We start from the raw sequence: 15721 nt of genomic DNA, 5'->3' as shown, positions 1-15721 counted from the left end.
CAGTAGCCAGGTTCTGCTGTGACATTATTCACAGGGGTTTGAGCATTCCAGCAGGACTTATTCCCTATTTTAAGACGAGAAGGCAGCCGGCAAGAAGTTAAGTTCAGAATGTTGATGACTTTAGTCGTTCAGGGTGACAGGAACATTGGTGAGAGGGCAGTGCACTATGGCTTGAGGCTTCCTAGCTTCCATTTCCTTTACATAAAGCAGCATCAGCAACCAAGTGCCACCACTTACCTTTTTTGAAGAGTTTCAGAGTCTTGCACAACAAAAAGCACTTCACATTCTTTCATGTTTTAAGTACTCAAGTGTTTCTGTAAGTCACTATTTCAAATTCCTGTGTCTTTATACTCGTATGATAGTTCCTTAAAAATAGCCACTAGAAGCAGTTGCGTGATAATAGCAATAAGCACTAAAACCAGTATGAGTTGCTAAAAATGTTTGTGATATAAAAATCAATTTTACTTACAGATGAGCCACCTTTTCTCCTTTCAGAGGAGGCAGAACGTTCCCAGAACCAATCAAGCAGTTATGCACTATAGCAAGACACTGCTGCACATCATCTCTTAAAGAAAGAAGAAAACCCAATTACTTCTCTGTTAAATGCTCGAAAATACACAAATGAAAAACCCTTTTTTTTGGGGAAGTTTTGTAAAAGCCCATTTCTTTAGCCATATCACTTCTAAACACAAGAGGGAGCAGTACAGAAGTCAACCATTTTTTGATACAAGCCAATTCTATTACAGAACTCCCAACATTCAACTTTGTTTTCCAAAAAACTTGTTTTGGAGATTTTTACGTTCTGAAACAGTGAAGGAAACTTCAGTATAATGAGATAAACAAATCTCAAACCAGACAAGGAGCCTCTCCCATGGTTCCAGAAGCTCACAGAAGCTAGACACCTGAAGTAATGCATTTGAGACTGTATCAACGCTCCTTGGCACTTTGTTTCGAAGAAAAAATTGTTTTGAAGAATTTTATCTAAACCTCAGATAAAACCCATGAACTAACTCTCCAATCCAAGGTCAAGAAAAGTCCTTCCCAGCATGAGTAGGATGAAGGAATACCTTCTTTATGAGTGAATATTTTACAGTCTGAAAGGAAATTATAATGCAACAATGTGAACAACTTACTTTTTTTCTTTGTTACTTTAGAGAATTAAGGAATTCTTTTCAAAGCTGTCTTCATCTGTAGCACTTAACATAAAGTTACAAATTCTGCCGTTTGTTCTCATCTTTGTGGTCAGCAGCTTGGATTTGGAAAATAACTCCTTTCAGCCCTCTCGAGAGGTTCTCTAACCGAAGAGCTCTTAGTACTTACACATTACCTGTCAACTCTCTAAATACACGTGTTCGCCAACGGCTGTTAGAATTTTTCATTTTAACTTTTGTAATAGAAAAATCTTACTCAAGCTCCTAAATACCTAAAAAAAAGTTCTATTTCCAATTGTTACTTAGTGGAATACTGGGGAGGGGGGGGAGGAAGAAATATGACAAGAACTCAAGCTCCAGAAATATGGCAACTCAAAGCCATACCAGGCTCACCTAGTTTCCTACTTATTCACACCTGTTACTCCCTCAGAAACTCATGGCATTGTCTACCTTGGCAGCTGCCCTATCTTGCCTTCCAATTTAATTTGCAATTCATGCCCTTGGCTCTATTCTCCCAAATCGCCATCATTTATTTCTATCAGGCAGCACAGTGAAGCCTCGACCAGATCAAAGTCCAATTCTCTCATAAATTAACAGCTTTAGATAGGTGTCAAACAGAAAAGAAAAAACAAAAGAAGTAAACATATAAATAAGAAATATAACACAAAGAAATAACTGACAGACTTAAATAGGAAGCATGTCCTTTCTTCTTTTAGTGTAAGTATACTTTCTTGCAGTATGGTGGCATTCATTTGTCAAGCATATTAGTGTATTTTTCAGATTAAAAAAGAAAAATATTTAGGAGTGTGATACCCCACACCCCGTTTCGTGCAGGGCAGTACTTCTCAGCACGAGGTGTAACGTCACATGCTACCAACATCAACTGAGGTATATATAGCTCCAAGGGCTGAAGGCTTAACATGAGAAACAAAGAATGTTCAAGGTTCAATGCTTGTAAACAGCTTCAGCTATTTGACACTTGTAAATGCTTTAGCACATGCTAAACTCATGATTATCTTGTGCTTAGGAACTATCCTTAGGACAGTTCACACTAACAGAGTGTAACAAGATTGGGCAACAGCACTCTTGCCTCCACTCCCATGTGTTATGCCACTGACTCTGCATTACCTCCTCGGTTTCAACACTGTCACTTTTTGCAGGGACACGCTATGTACTGAATCCATTCACTGGCAGGAAGTGGAGAGAGGCAGATTTCCAAGCCAAATCAGTTCTGTGTTCCACTCCACAGCTTAGGATCACAAATGGTTGTGCCAAAACAACAAGATAAGAGTCTATCGGGAAAGCTTTTTTACTGCTGACTACAGTTAAATGGAAACAAAATTTAGAGTATGTATTTTAAAAAAATCTGGAAAAGTCTTTATATCAACATAAAGTGTCTTAAGTTTTTTTTATTTTTTTTAAAGAGTATTTCCGTTCAAAATAATGTTTTGTCTCTTTTATGAAATGCACTTCCAAGCGACATGTACTCTTAAAAGAGTTAAAATCCTGGAAATCTTGGAATAATGTTGAAGACAGTGTAACATTATAGTATTTTACTCCTTAATTTTTGTAGTGCCAGTACGATTGACAATAACCACTTAAAACAGACACGAGTGGATAAGGGCACCTTCTCCATGTTACACATCGCCACTAACCTGGACATTTCCAGTTTTCCAAGTGCATAGTGCTCTAGTCTGGTGAGCTCAGGCTGAAGAAAAGTATCCAGCAAATAAAAAGCGAAGTTTATTTCCTCAGATGAAGGAACATGCCACTGGATGTCCAAGTTCCACAGGTCACCTGGTTTACCCCAGTCCTACAGTAAAGACACACATCCCTTATTAATTAAACTATGAAGCAAATTATCTTTTAAAAAATTAACATTTAATGTTACTAAAAAAACCTAAACACATGAACTAGCTACGGCTGTAAAGCTGTTAACCTGACAATTCCAGGAAAAAAACCTGAAGAACACAATAAAGCCAAACAGAAATCCCAAACCTGCTATAATGGCTACACACACCTGGAAAATAGCATGTACCTGAAAAGGACTAAAGGAAAAGGACTGTACTGGTCTAAGTGAAATATAACTTTGTTATTCCTTTGGCTGGATACAAATTCAGGAATTTTCTTAAGTGCAACTCAGACTTTTGATACTCCTACAGAGAACATAAAGAAGCTAGCCCATTTAATAATACTTCTTTTGAGTTTTGAACCACAATCAGGAAGCTTAGTACTTACATTTTAAAAATAAAAAAAGAAAGCTAAATTTTAAGATGGATTTTTTATATGATGTCAGGTCATCCCATAACAACAACAACTTTCTGTATTTTGGCTTACAAAGAGCTCAAACTTGCTACAGAATTAACACCACTGGAGTATTTGGAAAAGTCAGTACTTAATACTAATTAATATTCAGACATTAAGTCCATGCTTAAGACTGCATTAATTAATAGACAGGTCTTTGCAGTCTTTACATTCCATTTCCTGGCTTTGTCCAATTTTACATGGTAATTCAATTTACAACACTTCACCTTTTGTTCTTGACTGATCTGACTGGACAGAAAGTGCAAAGAGCTACAGCAGTACACCTACTTGGTGCAGCCTGCTACTGCTTCTCTTCCTCAGAAGAGCAGGCTAGTCCTCCATGAACACTACTTGAGGAAGTGACAGAACTCAAGTTTTACACCAGGGCAGGGTAGGAAGCACGTAAGTGACAAACTCAAGCTCTTAATGGCAATTACAGGTTGATACAATATACACTTTCTAAATCAGCCACTCATGTATGGAAGTGAATTTTTTTTCAATTTCAGAGGAGGGATTAAAAAAAAAGTCATCTATTGTTGTGTTGAGGTATTTAGTTAAGATTTTTTTTTGTTTGGTAAATGAGTGTCTGGTCCAACGTGATGCTCCCATCGATTTAGAAAATTGTACTGGCCTTCAGTAACAGGCATTAGATTGTAAAGTTACGTAAAAACGCTTTTCAGCAAAATGCAGCTTTATATTCAAATAGGTCAGCTGAAAACTGCCGCACTGGTCACCTGCAAGACTGGTAAATTGACCTCAAAGTCTTCCCAGCAGGCTAGCATATTACTTTTGACAGTTTCAGTAATTTTTAATATTACCACTTCAACTTTCATTTTAACTCAAGCTCAGCGCAGAATCGTTGTGCATTTGTTATTCTGCCTACCTGTAAAATACCATTATCTTCTTCCCTGCAATTGTTTTGCACTGATGTACTCATTTTTCCAGGCACTCACCATTACTTGTTACATCTGATAACCACATTTATAGGAAGAGGAACGAGGAAAGACTGCAGCTCTCACCCACACAAGCAGATGAAAGACTAAGTTTGTCCCACTTCCTACGGCTGGACATTTAAGTTGAAGTGAACAGCAAAATTCTCCTGCTAAACACTGAACTCCACTGTTCATTCCCCTGTACTTTGTGATAGCTGGGTCTCGATTAAAGGTATCACACATTACAAGATTAAAAAACAGGAGCAGGCACTCTTGCTTTGTGTTATCTTATTGTAGTTGTCATGCAATCACTGTAAAACACCCATCATAAACCACTAACATGTCATGCTATAAAACTATTTAAAACAACAGTCAGTATTCATCTTTTGCTATCAAATAATTTTACATAACTTGTCATTTGCTATATGTTTCAAAGCCCAAAGCATCTTTCAATTACACTTTCCATTGCTGCTACCTATGTTCAGAAATTTCCAAATAAAACAAATAATATAGTGAATGATTGGTTTTTAAAAAAGAAAGTCAAATCCTCTAATCCTAAATAAATGAAAATCCTTGCCTTGATAGGAAAGTATTCAGAAAGAGGCTTGTCAAAGCCACCTGGCACACTGCAGTACTCTGTGGGGTAGATAAGTGTAGCAGAACGAAGAAGATGGTGCAGTAGGTTACAAGACAGAATGTAACCCTGCTTACAGGTTAGATGTAGGGTTCGCTGCAGTATCTTCCCAAGCTGCTCCCTGTACGGTAGCAACTTCTTGCCATCCACTCGAGTGATCTAATAGGAGAGACAAACATTTCAAAGGTCAACACAACTGATTTTGTTCTAGAGGACCAGAGAGAGGATTACGCTGCTCAGCCGACCCCGTACCAGGCTTTGCTCTCTACCTCGCACTGAGTTCCAGTTAAAGACTGAACTCGCACAGATCTACCACTTCCACTGCTGTTGGAAAAGTTCAAGTAACACGTAAGAACTGTGATCTACCTTGCTTCTCGATGGCATTCAAAATTTTCTTGCAATACTCATATATATTTTGAGACTCATTTTCAAAGATTTATCTTTACCAAAAGCATCTTATGTTGTTCCCTGCGTGTATCCCTCTTCTTTCTCTGCCCCTCACTAATTGTATTAAATGCTTTCATTTTTTTCCCCCCACACCCCATATGTTTATCTTCTTCAAACAGCAGCCACTTATGTCCCATTGAAAATTGGATAAGAAAAACAAGTTATGCAACGTCATCCATACAAGGTTTACTTTGTTTTAACAGCAGCAGTTTTATTTTCTTTTTTCAGGGGAATTAAACAGGATTCAACAACATACATGCATGGGGAGAACATTCTTTGTGATACCTCTGACAAAAGCTGAAGGTTCCAAAGTAGCTCCTTATCTAGTTCTTCATCATGCAACACATCATCATCTAGAGGAACAAGTGATAAGCACTGCTGTAACTACGCTGCAGTTAAGTTTTCCCAACAATCTAAATAAAAAACATTTGACATCTTGAATGCTTTTTGAGGAATGTCCAGAGACATTTTAAAACTGCCACATTTTTAAAGAAGCATGCTCTTGTAGCTTGATAGAGGTTTGACTTGAAATGACACACAAATAGTTGCTGGTTTGTTTTTTTAGATGAAATAATGGACAGAATTAGTTTTCCATCATTGAAACGAAGTTAGGGAAAACACAGAGAAGTTTTAAATATTATTTTTGTTTAACAAAAGTCAACTCAAACCAGGGCAAAAAACATTAGAAATCTTATAAACTTACTGACTGTGAGGTGAGTTATAACATTGCAGCAATGTGGTACAAACAGCTTCAAGGATTCCTCAGGGCGGCACTGGAAAGAGCATCGTAAATAGCCCGTTTGAAAAGGGACTCGGCGCACACATTGATAAAAATCTTCTAACAGCATTATTGAAAAAGAGGGAAGAACAGACTGTATCTCAACTCCAATTCAATCTGGAGTCAGTCTGAAGCCATGATTTTTAAGCGTTCAATAACACCTATATTAAATTTAATGTAAGCGCAAGAAAAATAATCGTGACTTAATCTCTTGCAATATCATGCAATATATGCAACCATCCAGTTTTAAAAAGGACATAATACTAGGAACCATCTGTATTTACAAGAAAAATTAAAGGTCTCACAGAAGAAAAAGTAGTAGTATTGGCTTTGTTTTTTTCTTTTTAAATAAAGATTGAATGAAATCAGAGCATTTTCTCTCACTTTTACTGCAGCTCGGCACATATCAGCAACCATTCGGCCAGCAACTCTCGTCTCAAATATATTTGAAATAGCAAAGTTAAAGACCTTCTCCAAAGCAACCTAAAAATGAATACAAAAAGATGGAGGTTACTTTAAAAAAAAAAAAAAAAACAAACTAGGTGGCATCAAATGTTTGATGTTACACAGAAGGCAGCATCTGTACATAGTATTGTATTCTTTTAAAACAGAAGACTGGAAACATGATTCACATTTAAAAAATCAGAATAGAGACACAGAGAAAGTAGTTCTATAGAATCCCTAAAGCTGAGTAAAATGTAACCACTCTCTTAGTTAAAGTTGACAATATTGTAGAATAAGAATTAAAAATTTATGTGAATAGTAAGTGCTCAGGAGAAAAATCCTAAATGTTCCCAGGTCACGTAACTTGCACGCTATGCAACACCTATGTCTAACTGTACAACTACTGCCTTGAGCTGAAGAATAAAAGCTGGTTTGTCAAAATATTTTCAGTTTGCAGATTTTCACTTTTTCTTCTTCGTAGTTATTGCAACACTCACTTACTGTAACACACTGTAACTGGAAAATACATGAGAGTGTCCACTATCATTAAAATAATTCAGTTATGGGAAGATCTATATTCCCCCATCCCAAGATTTTAAAAACAAAACACACCGAGTGCTTTAACTGGTGACATAAGGTGACATTGCCTTCAGCTAGAGATGGGAAATACTTTTAAAATATTCCCCTGGGGAAAAAAGGAGGTCAGATAAAACCCTGTTGATCAATGTAAGCGTGAGATGCTTCTGAGAAACTGCACAGAGAAACAGTTTTCCCTGAAGAAGTCACAGTCCTCTGAAAGGAAAACTATGCTATTTCACATGTGAAATTGGTGTAAAGCCAGAACAACCCTTAGTTAACAAGTAAATAAGGAATTACCTATCAACAGTTTAAGTGGCCAGCATATTTTAAAGCAGCTTAGTACCATCCAATACCCTGCAAGGCAAGCTGAACTATATACAGTGTAGACTCCATGCAACTACTTTAATAATGAACAATCAGGAAAAATATAAATTAAATACTTAGTGACAACAACGAATTAACTTAAGGCTTATATTAACCAAAAGATTCCAGACAAAAATCATGGCAAAAGTGTCCAGTGCAATGGTTCAAAACATGCCAAACCTACCATCTCCAAATATATACGTGATGTAACGTAAACAGATTAAAATGTTTTAACCCAACCTGCAAGGAAAGAACCTGTCCATGTAACAACACGGATTCTCCACCCCCCGCCCTCAGTACTATTTGAATTCAGATAATTTTTCTGATCCCATGAGCCACGTGGCTCCTTGAACAGCTTCTTCTGCCCAGCTGAAGAAGTGGCAGGGAGTGGGAGGCAAAAGGAAAGCAGGGGACTGGGTAGGTGAGCAGTACCATTACAAGACCTAAAAAACGACAGCCTAGAATGACCAAGTGATACAATAAGCTGTTAGAATGATTTCTCCTCATCAGTTGTTCACAACAGAAAATTAAGCCTCAAAGTGAGATGGAAAGCCCGTGTTATACGTACCTTAAAGATATCCTTTGAGCACTGAGTAAGGATTGTACTGAAAGTAGAAGAGAGACCTAATTCCACCAGACTCTCCAGGTGAGTCATTTTCTCAGTTTCAGTCTCCTCTCTGGTTTGTTCTAGCGTGCTGCTCTCTATAAGTCCAAAACATCTACACAAACACAGTAAGTGCAATTTCAGTAAGTGGAACTTGAAAGTTTTACGAAGTTCTTCATGCCAAGCTTTCACCTCTCCTTAGCTTACTTACCTGTCCATGAACTGTAGTACAAAATCCTCAAATTCAGCAGTTGCAGAGCACAATTCTCTTTCCACCTACAGTTTTGTGATGCAAAAGAAGCACAAAAGGTTGGCTTTTCTTAAGGAAACATAATATAAGTATTTCCAGATGTATTAAAATTTCCTAATATAAAAATGTCGTAATAAATATATATTTTATGCATTAACCACTTCAAAAGCATTTCCCATTTTTAAATTATACAGACTACAGGGCATTGCCCGTCGACGTCTGAACAGTCTCGAGTACACCACGCGAAACCATTATCACATTTTCTTTACACTGTCCTATCAAATTTCCTGGCCTTGACGCCCAGCCAAAGAACCTCTCCGGGTGAAATCAGGTCTGCTGCATGGAGACAACCTTTGGCCTTACTACTGATCCTCCTTTCCAGCAGGAGGGCAGCGAGTGCCAACCGTGGTGGCAGACTTGGCACTGCTGACATATTTAGACCGAACGTTCAGCGTACACACTCCTCTGTTCATTTTTGAGTGCTGGAGCTCTGGGGCAACGACATCAACCTTCACCCAGCAGCTGAGCAGTCAGAATCTGTGCCATCTGTAGTTACTAGCTGTTCTCTGAGCTACAAGAAGAGTCTTCTAGCAGTGGATGAGACGTTTTACACGGCAGCTGCTGCTGCCTCACTTGTAATATGCCAGATACAGCTTCACTATCTGTGCTTGAACTGCTGCATCAAAAGCACAATCAAAAGCCTAGTGATAAGCAGAGAAACAGAACAACTATTTCCCATTCTCTCCTGTATTTTTTGCTGTGTGGAAAAGGACAAAGTATTAGAACAACGCTGGAGACACGGAGTGCAAGGAGCTCTAAAATGAGAGATGAAAACAAACAGCACTCCAAAGCAGCAAACAGGTGGGGTGGCCATGTCCAGTAACACAGGGGCCACAAAGGACAAAACACAGAAGAGGGAGATAAGGCTCACTAAGGATGTCACTGGCTCCTAATCGGAAGAGATTAACAAGCGTCTGAGGAGACAGCAATAGAATCTTAATCAGCAAAGACAAGCATGACTGCAGGAACACTTTAAAGAGGAGTGAGTGTTTTGAAACGATTTCCCACAGGAGGAAAACAGCCCTGAAAAGCTAGAGAGTGCATTAGTTTTTGGAAAAATCAATACAAACAGTTTGGTGGGTTGTTTTTTTTTTTGTTGTTGTTTTCTTAAACACATATGAAGTTTTCAACAAGAGGAGACCAATTTCCTTCCAGAGTCTCCCAGACAATCAGTTAGTTCCCTTTTACCTTGCTCCAAGCTGGACTAGTTTTACACTGGAAACCATGTATATACATCTTACAACACTGTCCTCACCTGCTTTTTCTTTATGGTTATCTTAACGTTTTACAGTGACAAGAAGTTTCAGAAGTTTAACGGTAACAAAGCTGCTATTTTATTAGACTCAGAATAAGTTCAGACAGCAAGGGACCTCTGGAGAACATGTAGTCCACCCTCCTACTCAAAGCAGGGCAAGCTCAGAGTCAAACTACACTACACAGGGCCTTGTGCAGCTAAATTTTGAGATAAAAAAATACTAAACTCTTTGAATTTAACATCTTCACAACCTATCACTATGAAACAGTGCGAAGAATACATGGCAAATTTGCACGCTGATGTCAGCTGTACCACACTGACCAGAAGCAAACGTGACCCACATCTTTGTTTTTTTGTGGCATTTTTGTTTAACATAGTTTTACACATACAGAAAGAGAGCAGCAAACCTGTTACGGTTCTGAAGATATTCTTACATTGCTAAAAATTAAATTGAAGAGTAGGTTATAAGCGTTTTTGTAACTGTGCAGCACTCTTACCTCTGAAAGATCATCTCTTTCTTGCAATACAGATGAACAATCTACTAAAGGCACCAAAGTAGAAAATGTTGCAATGAACTGGAATGTAATCTGTGGAGAGTTGCAAACAGCTCCTCAATAAGTGTTACTGTATTCTACACATTAAAAAGCTTTTGCAATTAAGGTATGGGAGCTAAAGCAAATCATTACACTAAAAAACAGTCCAGAGCTTAATTCTTCTAACTCAAAACATCAACAGTTATTTCTGATTTCATATGTAAGACTTACCAGTCAGCGCTGTAAACAACCCCCTCAATTTTCTGAGTAACACTTATTTTGTGCTGAATTTTCAAGTCACAAAACCCCTATATTTAGATTGTTTGAACAGTCAATTAATATGAACTCCTGAAGATGTGGGCTTTTAGGACCTAATTTAACAAAAATCTAGTGTTAAAGGTCTTCCTATTCATCTTAAAAGACTAGGAATATTTGCTAAGAGCTCTGGAACATCTATTTTATCTTGTGTTTTAGAGCTACCCAAAGAGTTGGTACAATGCTTATCACACTTGGCATTGTCTGACAAGCCAAAAACATTACTATAAGTTAGAGGCTTGTCCTGTTAACAAATAAAATCGTGCAGCAATAAAATCAAGTTAAGAACTTCCAGAAACACGAGTCACTTGCTTTCATACGAATATAAAAAAAAACCTTTCAGCGTGAACTAGCTGGCTAACTATCTTCTATAAAAAAAGAAAAAGGTAAGATTTACACACTCACCATACATTTGCTGAAGTCATTAGGATCCACCCCAGGCAACGCTCTCATCAGCAGAGGTAGCATGTGTGTTGGACCTTCAGGAAACCACTTCCCCCCAGACACCAGGCTACGAGCTACTCCAATTACACAGCTTAACGTAGCTGTGAGCTGATGAGGTTCCGTCAACGTCTCAAGTGCAGGATATGTTCTATAAAGTTTAAGAGCAGACATATTAGGAACAATAAAGTTTCTGAAGTCTTCAAAGAAAACAGAAGTGGATTGCACATGTTATTTACTGCAGAAAGGGTTTAAAGAAGAACTCAAGCTAATCAATGGTTCCAAAACTTTTTTCTAATCTTTTTCCAATGGACTTAACATTGCTATATCAGACAACGTTCCCTTCTTTTGATCAGTCCTATTCACAACAAATTCAGGATTAAATAATCCGTTAGCAGTAGCAGTATAGGAACTAATAACTGCAAGGGCTCCAAGATTCAAAGCTATGATGATTTTCCTGTTTGAACTTCAAGCTAATGCAAGCAGGACACTCAAAAGCATAAGGTTCTTGTGGCAAGCATGAGAACTTGCCTTGATTGCCTCTAGATAGACACAGGATATATTATTTAATGTTACATTAAAGGACCTTTTTCACTAAAATTTGCTCCGTTAGTATGAAAAAAAATATTTAAAAATCAGAGTAAGTACTTTAACAGTAGGAAGTGCTACGCAGTTTGTTATCAACAGCCTACAGTTCAAACGAGCCACAGTGCTACCCTTGCCCTATGTCATTCAAAGCACAAAGGACCTACGTCTACTCAACCAAACGGACTGGGAACTGCAGCCAAGGCAAACATACCAGTGATAGTTTGAACTACTGAGCAGACTTTCAGCCCACTCTCAAAACAGAAAGAGCAGTCATACCCAATACGGGCATCCATTGCTGCCTGTCTTAGAACTGTTATGCTTGGAATGCTTTCCTGTAAGGGCAGATGATTATCAAGTTTTTACAAACGGTGGAGTCAGGAAGGGCTCCTCAAGACAAACTGATCTCTCCACTGTTTTGACAATATGAGCTGTTGAAGTACAAAAGACTGTGTAGGACAGGGAACGGGGACAGGGACTAGGAAGAAAGCTTTTCATTGAGGCAGGAAGGAGTTACGTTTTGCTTTTGGAATTTCAGGCATCAAGGTATTAGTAATAGTACAAACAGTATTTTACATGGACTCATACTTTAGTGATTTGCTTATGAAGTCAGAAGCCATAACGGTAATTTTAAACAACCTGTAACTGCCACATGCTGACACAAAACATAAATATAAAACTTATGCTCTTTACTACACAAACGCACAACACCATCATTTATATTTGGCCCAACTGAAAGCTAGTGAGAAGGCATAAGGTGGCTCGTGAATAAAGGGTATAAAGTTGCTTTTTCACCTGGATCCACCCACTATCTGATAGAAAAGGCTAACAGAAACGCAAACCCCTGAGGACTACCCCACACTGCACTAAAAAACCAAACCAAACAAAGAAATTAAACTAAAAACCAAAGTCCTCCCTCAATCCCTGTCCTGACTCAGGTGATTGCTTGGGGGTGTGTATTAGCAGCTCCTCTCACTGCAAGCATTCATTTGCAGCCAGGAAATTGCTTATCATGCAATATGAATGCTTTGCATATTTATTTGTTGGGAAGGGAACATGCCAGTTGTAATGACTCAGCAGAACTTACTTCTCAAGTACAGGTGGAATTACTAATTCAGGACGCATCAGTGCAAGGTTCTGCAGGGCTTGGGCAGCCTCCAGGCTTCCAGTTTTACTAAACATAGCCAGAAGAACAGGTTGAATAATGCATTCTACAAAGTCAGTAACATCCTGATCAGTGAGTTTATGACTATCAGGCACAGGAGTTAACCAAGTCATTTTCTTGTAGCGCTCGCGATGCAGCCTTCTGACAACACCACTGGGCAACCTCTGAAGTAGTTTCATCAGTTTGTTCTGTTGAAACACAAGAAATGCTATTCAGTTACTTGGTAGTAGCAGAATCTGAGCTGCTAAATGTGTAACAGACAATTAATAAGCTAGTAGTGTCTTGAAATTACACAACTGCAAGAAAAGAAAACTTGGAAGAGCTCTAAAATGCCATGTTCACCATTTATCATTAAACTTCAGTTCCCAAAATATTAACAATTATGTTGCCAGCACTATGCTTTATGATTTTAAAAAATAATGAAAGCTACATACAAAGGATATAATCAAGATTACTTACCAGTAATAAGGACATCTTTGGAAGCATTCTCTACATGTTCACTTGTAAGCAAATTTCCTATTCTAGAACAAGTCAGCTCCTTTAGCACTGCTTTGACCAGTCTTGCTATTTTAATCTGTACTTTCTACCAGCTATCACAGGGAGATTTTCACATTCCCTAGCAGAAGATTCCCCTAGCTACACCATCAGAAAGAAATGCTTCATCAAACTAGACATGCATTAAAAAACTTTTTTGCTTTGGTTAATGAAAACTGAGTTTTGCTAATTTGGAGATAGAAGGTCTGTAATACAAAAGCTACGTCACACAGGTAATACTGATGTTGTGTTATCACAGTCCTTAAAGTGCTGACTTCTTTTTCCTAGCTATATATGAACTAGGTGTCTGGTTTTGGACTTCGAAGCTGCACATGGGAAGAATACTGCCATTAGCTGTGGTCCTGACATGAGAATAAATTATTATTTGAATGACAGTACAATCAATCATGTATCTTGAAAATTTAAGCCTCAAAATATTATACAACCAACAGACAATCTGGCTGTGGGAGTGCATAGTGCATCTATCAACATGCTTGATTTGACAGGTATGACTGTCAAAATTAAAGCCAGTTATTGCCTTGACATGTAAAAAACTCACCAGCCAGCGCCCATTATTTGAAGGATGGTAAAAAGAGGCAATGCTATTGAACAATCCAGACAAGTGCTTCTGCACTAGTTTACTTGGTCCACCCTGTAAGAAAGTAAAACACGGAACTTTATTACACAGAGTAAGTTAAAATGAACAGGTGATGCAGTAGCACGAGGTACAAGCGAGCACTCTCATCACAGCAATACCTCAAAGCATCAAATCACACCAGCAAATTCCCTCCCTTCCCCACCCTCAGCTCAGCACTAAGCAGCAAGTTGTCTCCCTCTCATCTGATGAGGTTCATCCTAAAAGATTAATTCAATTGTTGAGCAGGTCCCAAGCGTGTATCCACAGTGGCACTTGTAGTTGGCTGTTTGTTTCCTGAATGCCACCAACAGCAGTTGTGAAATAAACTTTTCCATCCACATTTCAAACGGAGTTAAACCTTGGGCAAAAGATAGCCTAAAAACATGCTTCTGCAGTCAGCTAAACAGAACAAAGATTAATTTAAAAAAAAAAAAAAAAAGACTTGCTCAAAGCTTTGGATTCGTTTTTGTTTCACTTTATGGAAAAGTTACTAACCATCATGGCTGTGATCCACATTACTGCATGTCCTACGTCATAAGCATTTGTTAAGAATCTTGGAACAAGAACTTGATTGCTTCCCACTGGAAGATTTAAACTCCTCAGAATTCGGGTAAAAATCTGAAAAAAAGAAAAAGCCATTGGCAAAATTAATTTATTAAATTATTCCATAAAACTGGCATAAATTTATTTTCTAATCAAAAGGTGTCTGGTGGTTTTGGCTTCTTTTAACAATATAACATCTTTAAAAAAAAAAAATCCATAAGCTGGAAGATTCAAAGGTCATATACAGTATTTATCACAAGATCATCACTAAAGGCCATCTCCACAGGAACAGGAGGTTGTTACACAATCAGACAGTACTTGTACAGTGTATACCAGGGGCTTCGGTTCCGTTGGAGTCCGGTGATAACACCGACGACTTCCAATGCTGTCTGTCATAAAAGGATGGCTCAAACTTCCAAAGTTAAACTTAGGTCTTTACGTGAATGCACCTCATTTGAAAAACTAGGCCACTGCAGTGTAAGACCCATAGAGGGAATACGAATTATTCTTAGCACAGTTACACTGAAGACTTATCTCAAAGTAAACAAAACCATTTCATAAAATGAGAAATGTTACCTTTGGTACATATGGATCCCAGTCTATGTACCCAATGTTGTCAGTAGCCAAGCGAGCAAAAAGATTTACTAGATGCTGAAAACAACCATAAGAGAAGGAAATATTCATTAGAATATATTTATAATAAAAGATGCACAAATGCCTCAATCTACGTCACAGATGCAAGATAAAATCTACTCATGCCACTCAAGCACTTGTAAAGGGAGATTTCACTGTCTGAAGCCACTAATACCATTATTTCATACTGCATCCCAATTCCTACCTTCGGGAGTCCAACTCGTTGCTCATCTGAGCAGTTACAAAGCAAGTAGCTGTCAATTAAGTTCTGGGAGATGCAGCCAGTCAGAATACACACCCCTATCTCTTCAAATTATTTTCTTTAAATGTAAAGACTTACTAATGGTACTTTTAGAATGCATGCTCGCCCTCTCCCTTGCCCCATGCTCTGTGAATTAACATGAAAGGCAGAATGCATTCACTACCATTTTAATTCTCAACCCTTTATTGTTAGGACAACTCTGAAGAACACCAGATGAACAACAGACAAACTTATACGTGAGCTGTGTGATGTCAAAGACTTCAGCTTTTGCT

General features: G+C 38.1%; 1 protein-coding gene across 2 annotated transcripts in view; it reads right to left on the bottom strand.

Moving 5' to 3' along the window:
* The window catches only part of PSME4 (proteasome activator subunit 4), a 68683-nt gene that overhangs the window by 35346 nt on the left and 17616 nt on the right, over nucleotides 1–15721 (bottom strand). For both annotated transcript variants that reach the window (XM_086631920.1, XM_086631921.1), the window contains 14 exons: nucleotides 15131–15205; nucleotides 14507–14629; nucleotides 13934–14026; nucleotides 12763–13028; nucleotides 11055–11241; nucleotides 10299–10388; nucleotides 8448–8512; nucleotides 8201–8351; nucleotides 6631–6729; nucleotides 6172–6241; nucleotides 5754–5821; nucleotides 4965–5180; nucleotides 2807–2964; nucleotides 470–565 (listed from right to left, as the gene is read on the bottom strand). In XM_086631920.1, the coding sequence (XP_086488046.1) occupies nucleotides 470–565; nucleotides 2807–2964; nucleotides 4965–5180; nucleotides 5754–5821; nucleotides 6172–6241; nucleotides 6631–6729; nucleotides 8201–8351; nucleotides 8448–8512; nucleotides 10299–10388; nucleotides 11055–11241; nucleotides 12763–13028; nucleotides 13934–14026; nucleotides 14507–14629; nucleotides 15131–15205 (1757 nt within the window). The remainder of the gene's footprint in view (nucleotides 1–469; nucleotides 566–2806; nucleotides 2965–4964; nucleotides 5181–5753; nucleotides 5822–6171; nucleotides 6242–6630; nucleotides 6730–8200; nucleotides 8352–8447; nucleotides 8513–10298; nucleotides 10389–11054; nucleotides 11242–12762; nucleotides 13029–13933; nucleotides 14027–14506; nucleotides 14630–15130; nucleotides 15206–15721) is intronic.

Source organism: Tauraco erythrolophus, chromosome 2, assembly GCF_009769465.1.
Source record: "Tauraco erythrolophus isolate bTauEry1 chromosome 2, bTauEry1.pri, whole genome shotgun sequence".
NCBI lineage: Eukaryota > Metazoa > Chordata > Aves > Musophagiformes > Musophagidae > Tauraco > Tauraco erythrolophus.
The sequence above is the reverse complement of the archived record's forward strand: the minus strand, read 5'-3'. Positions and strand labels throughout refer to the sequence as shown.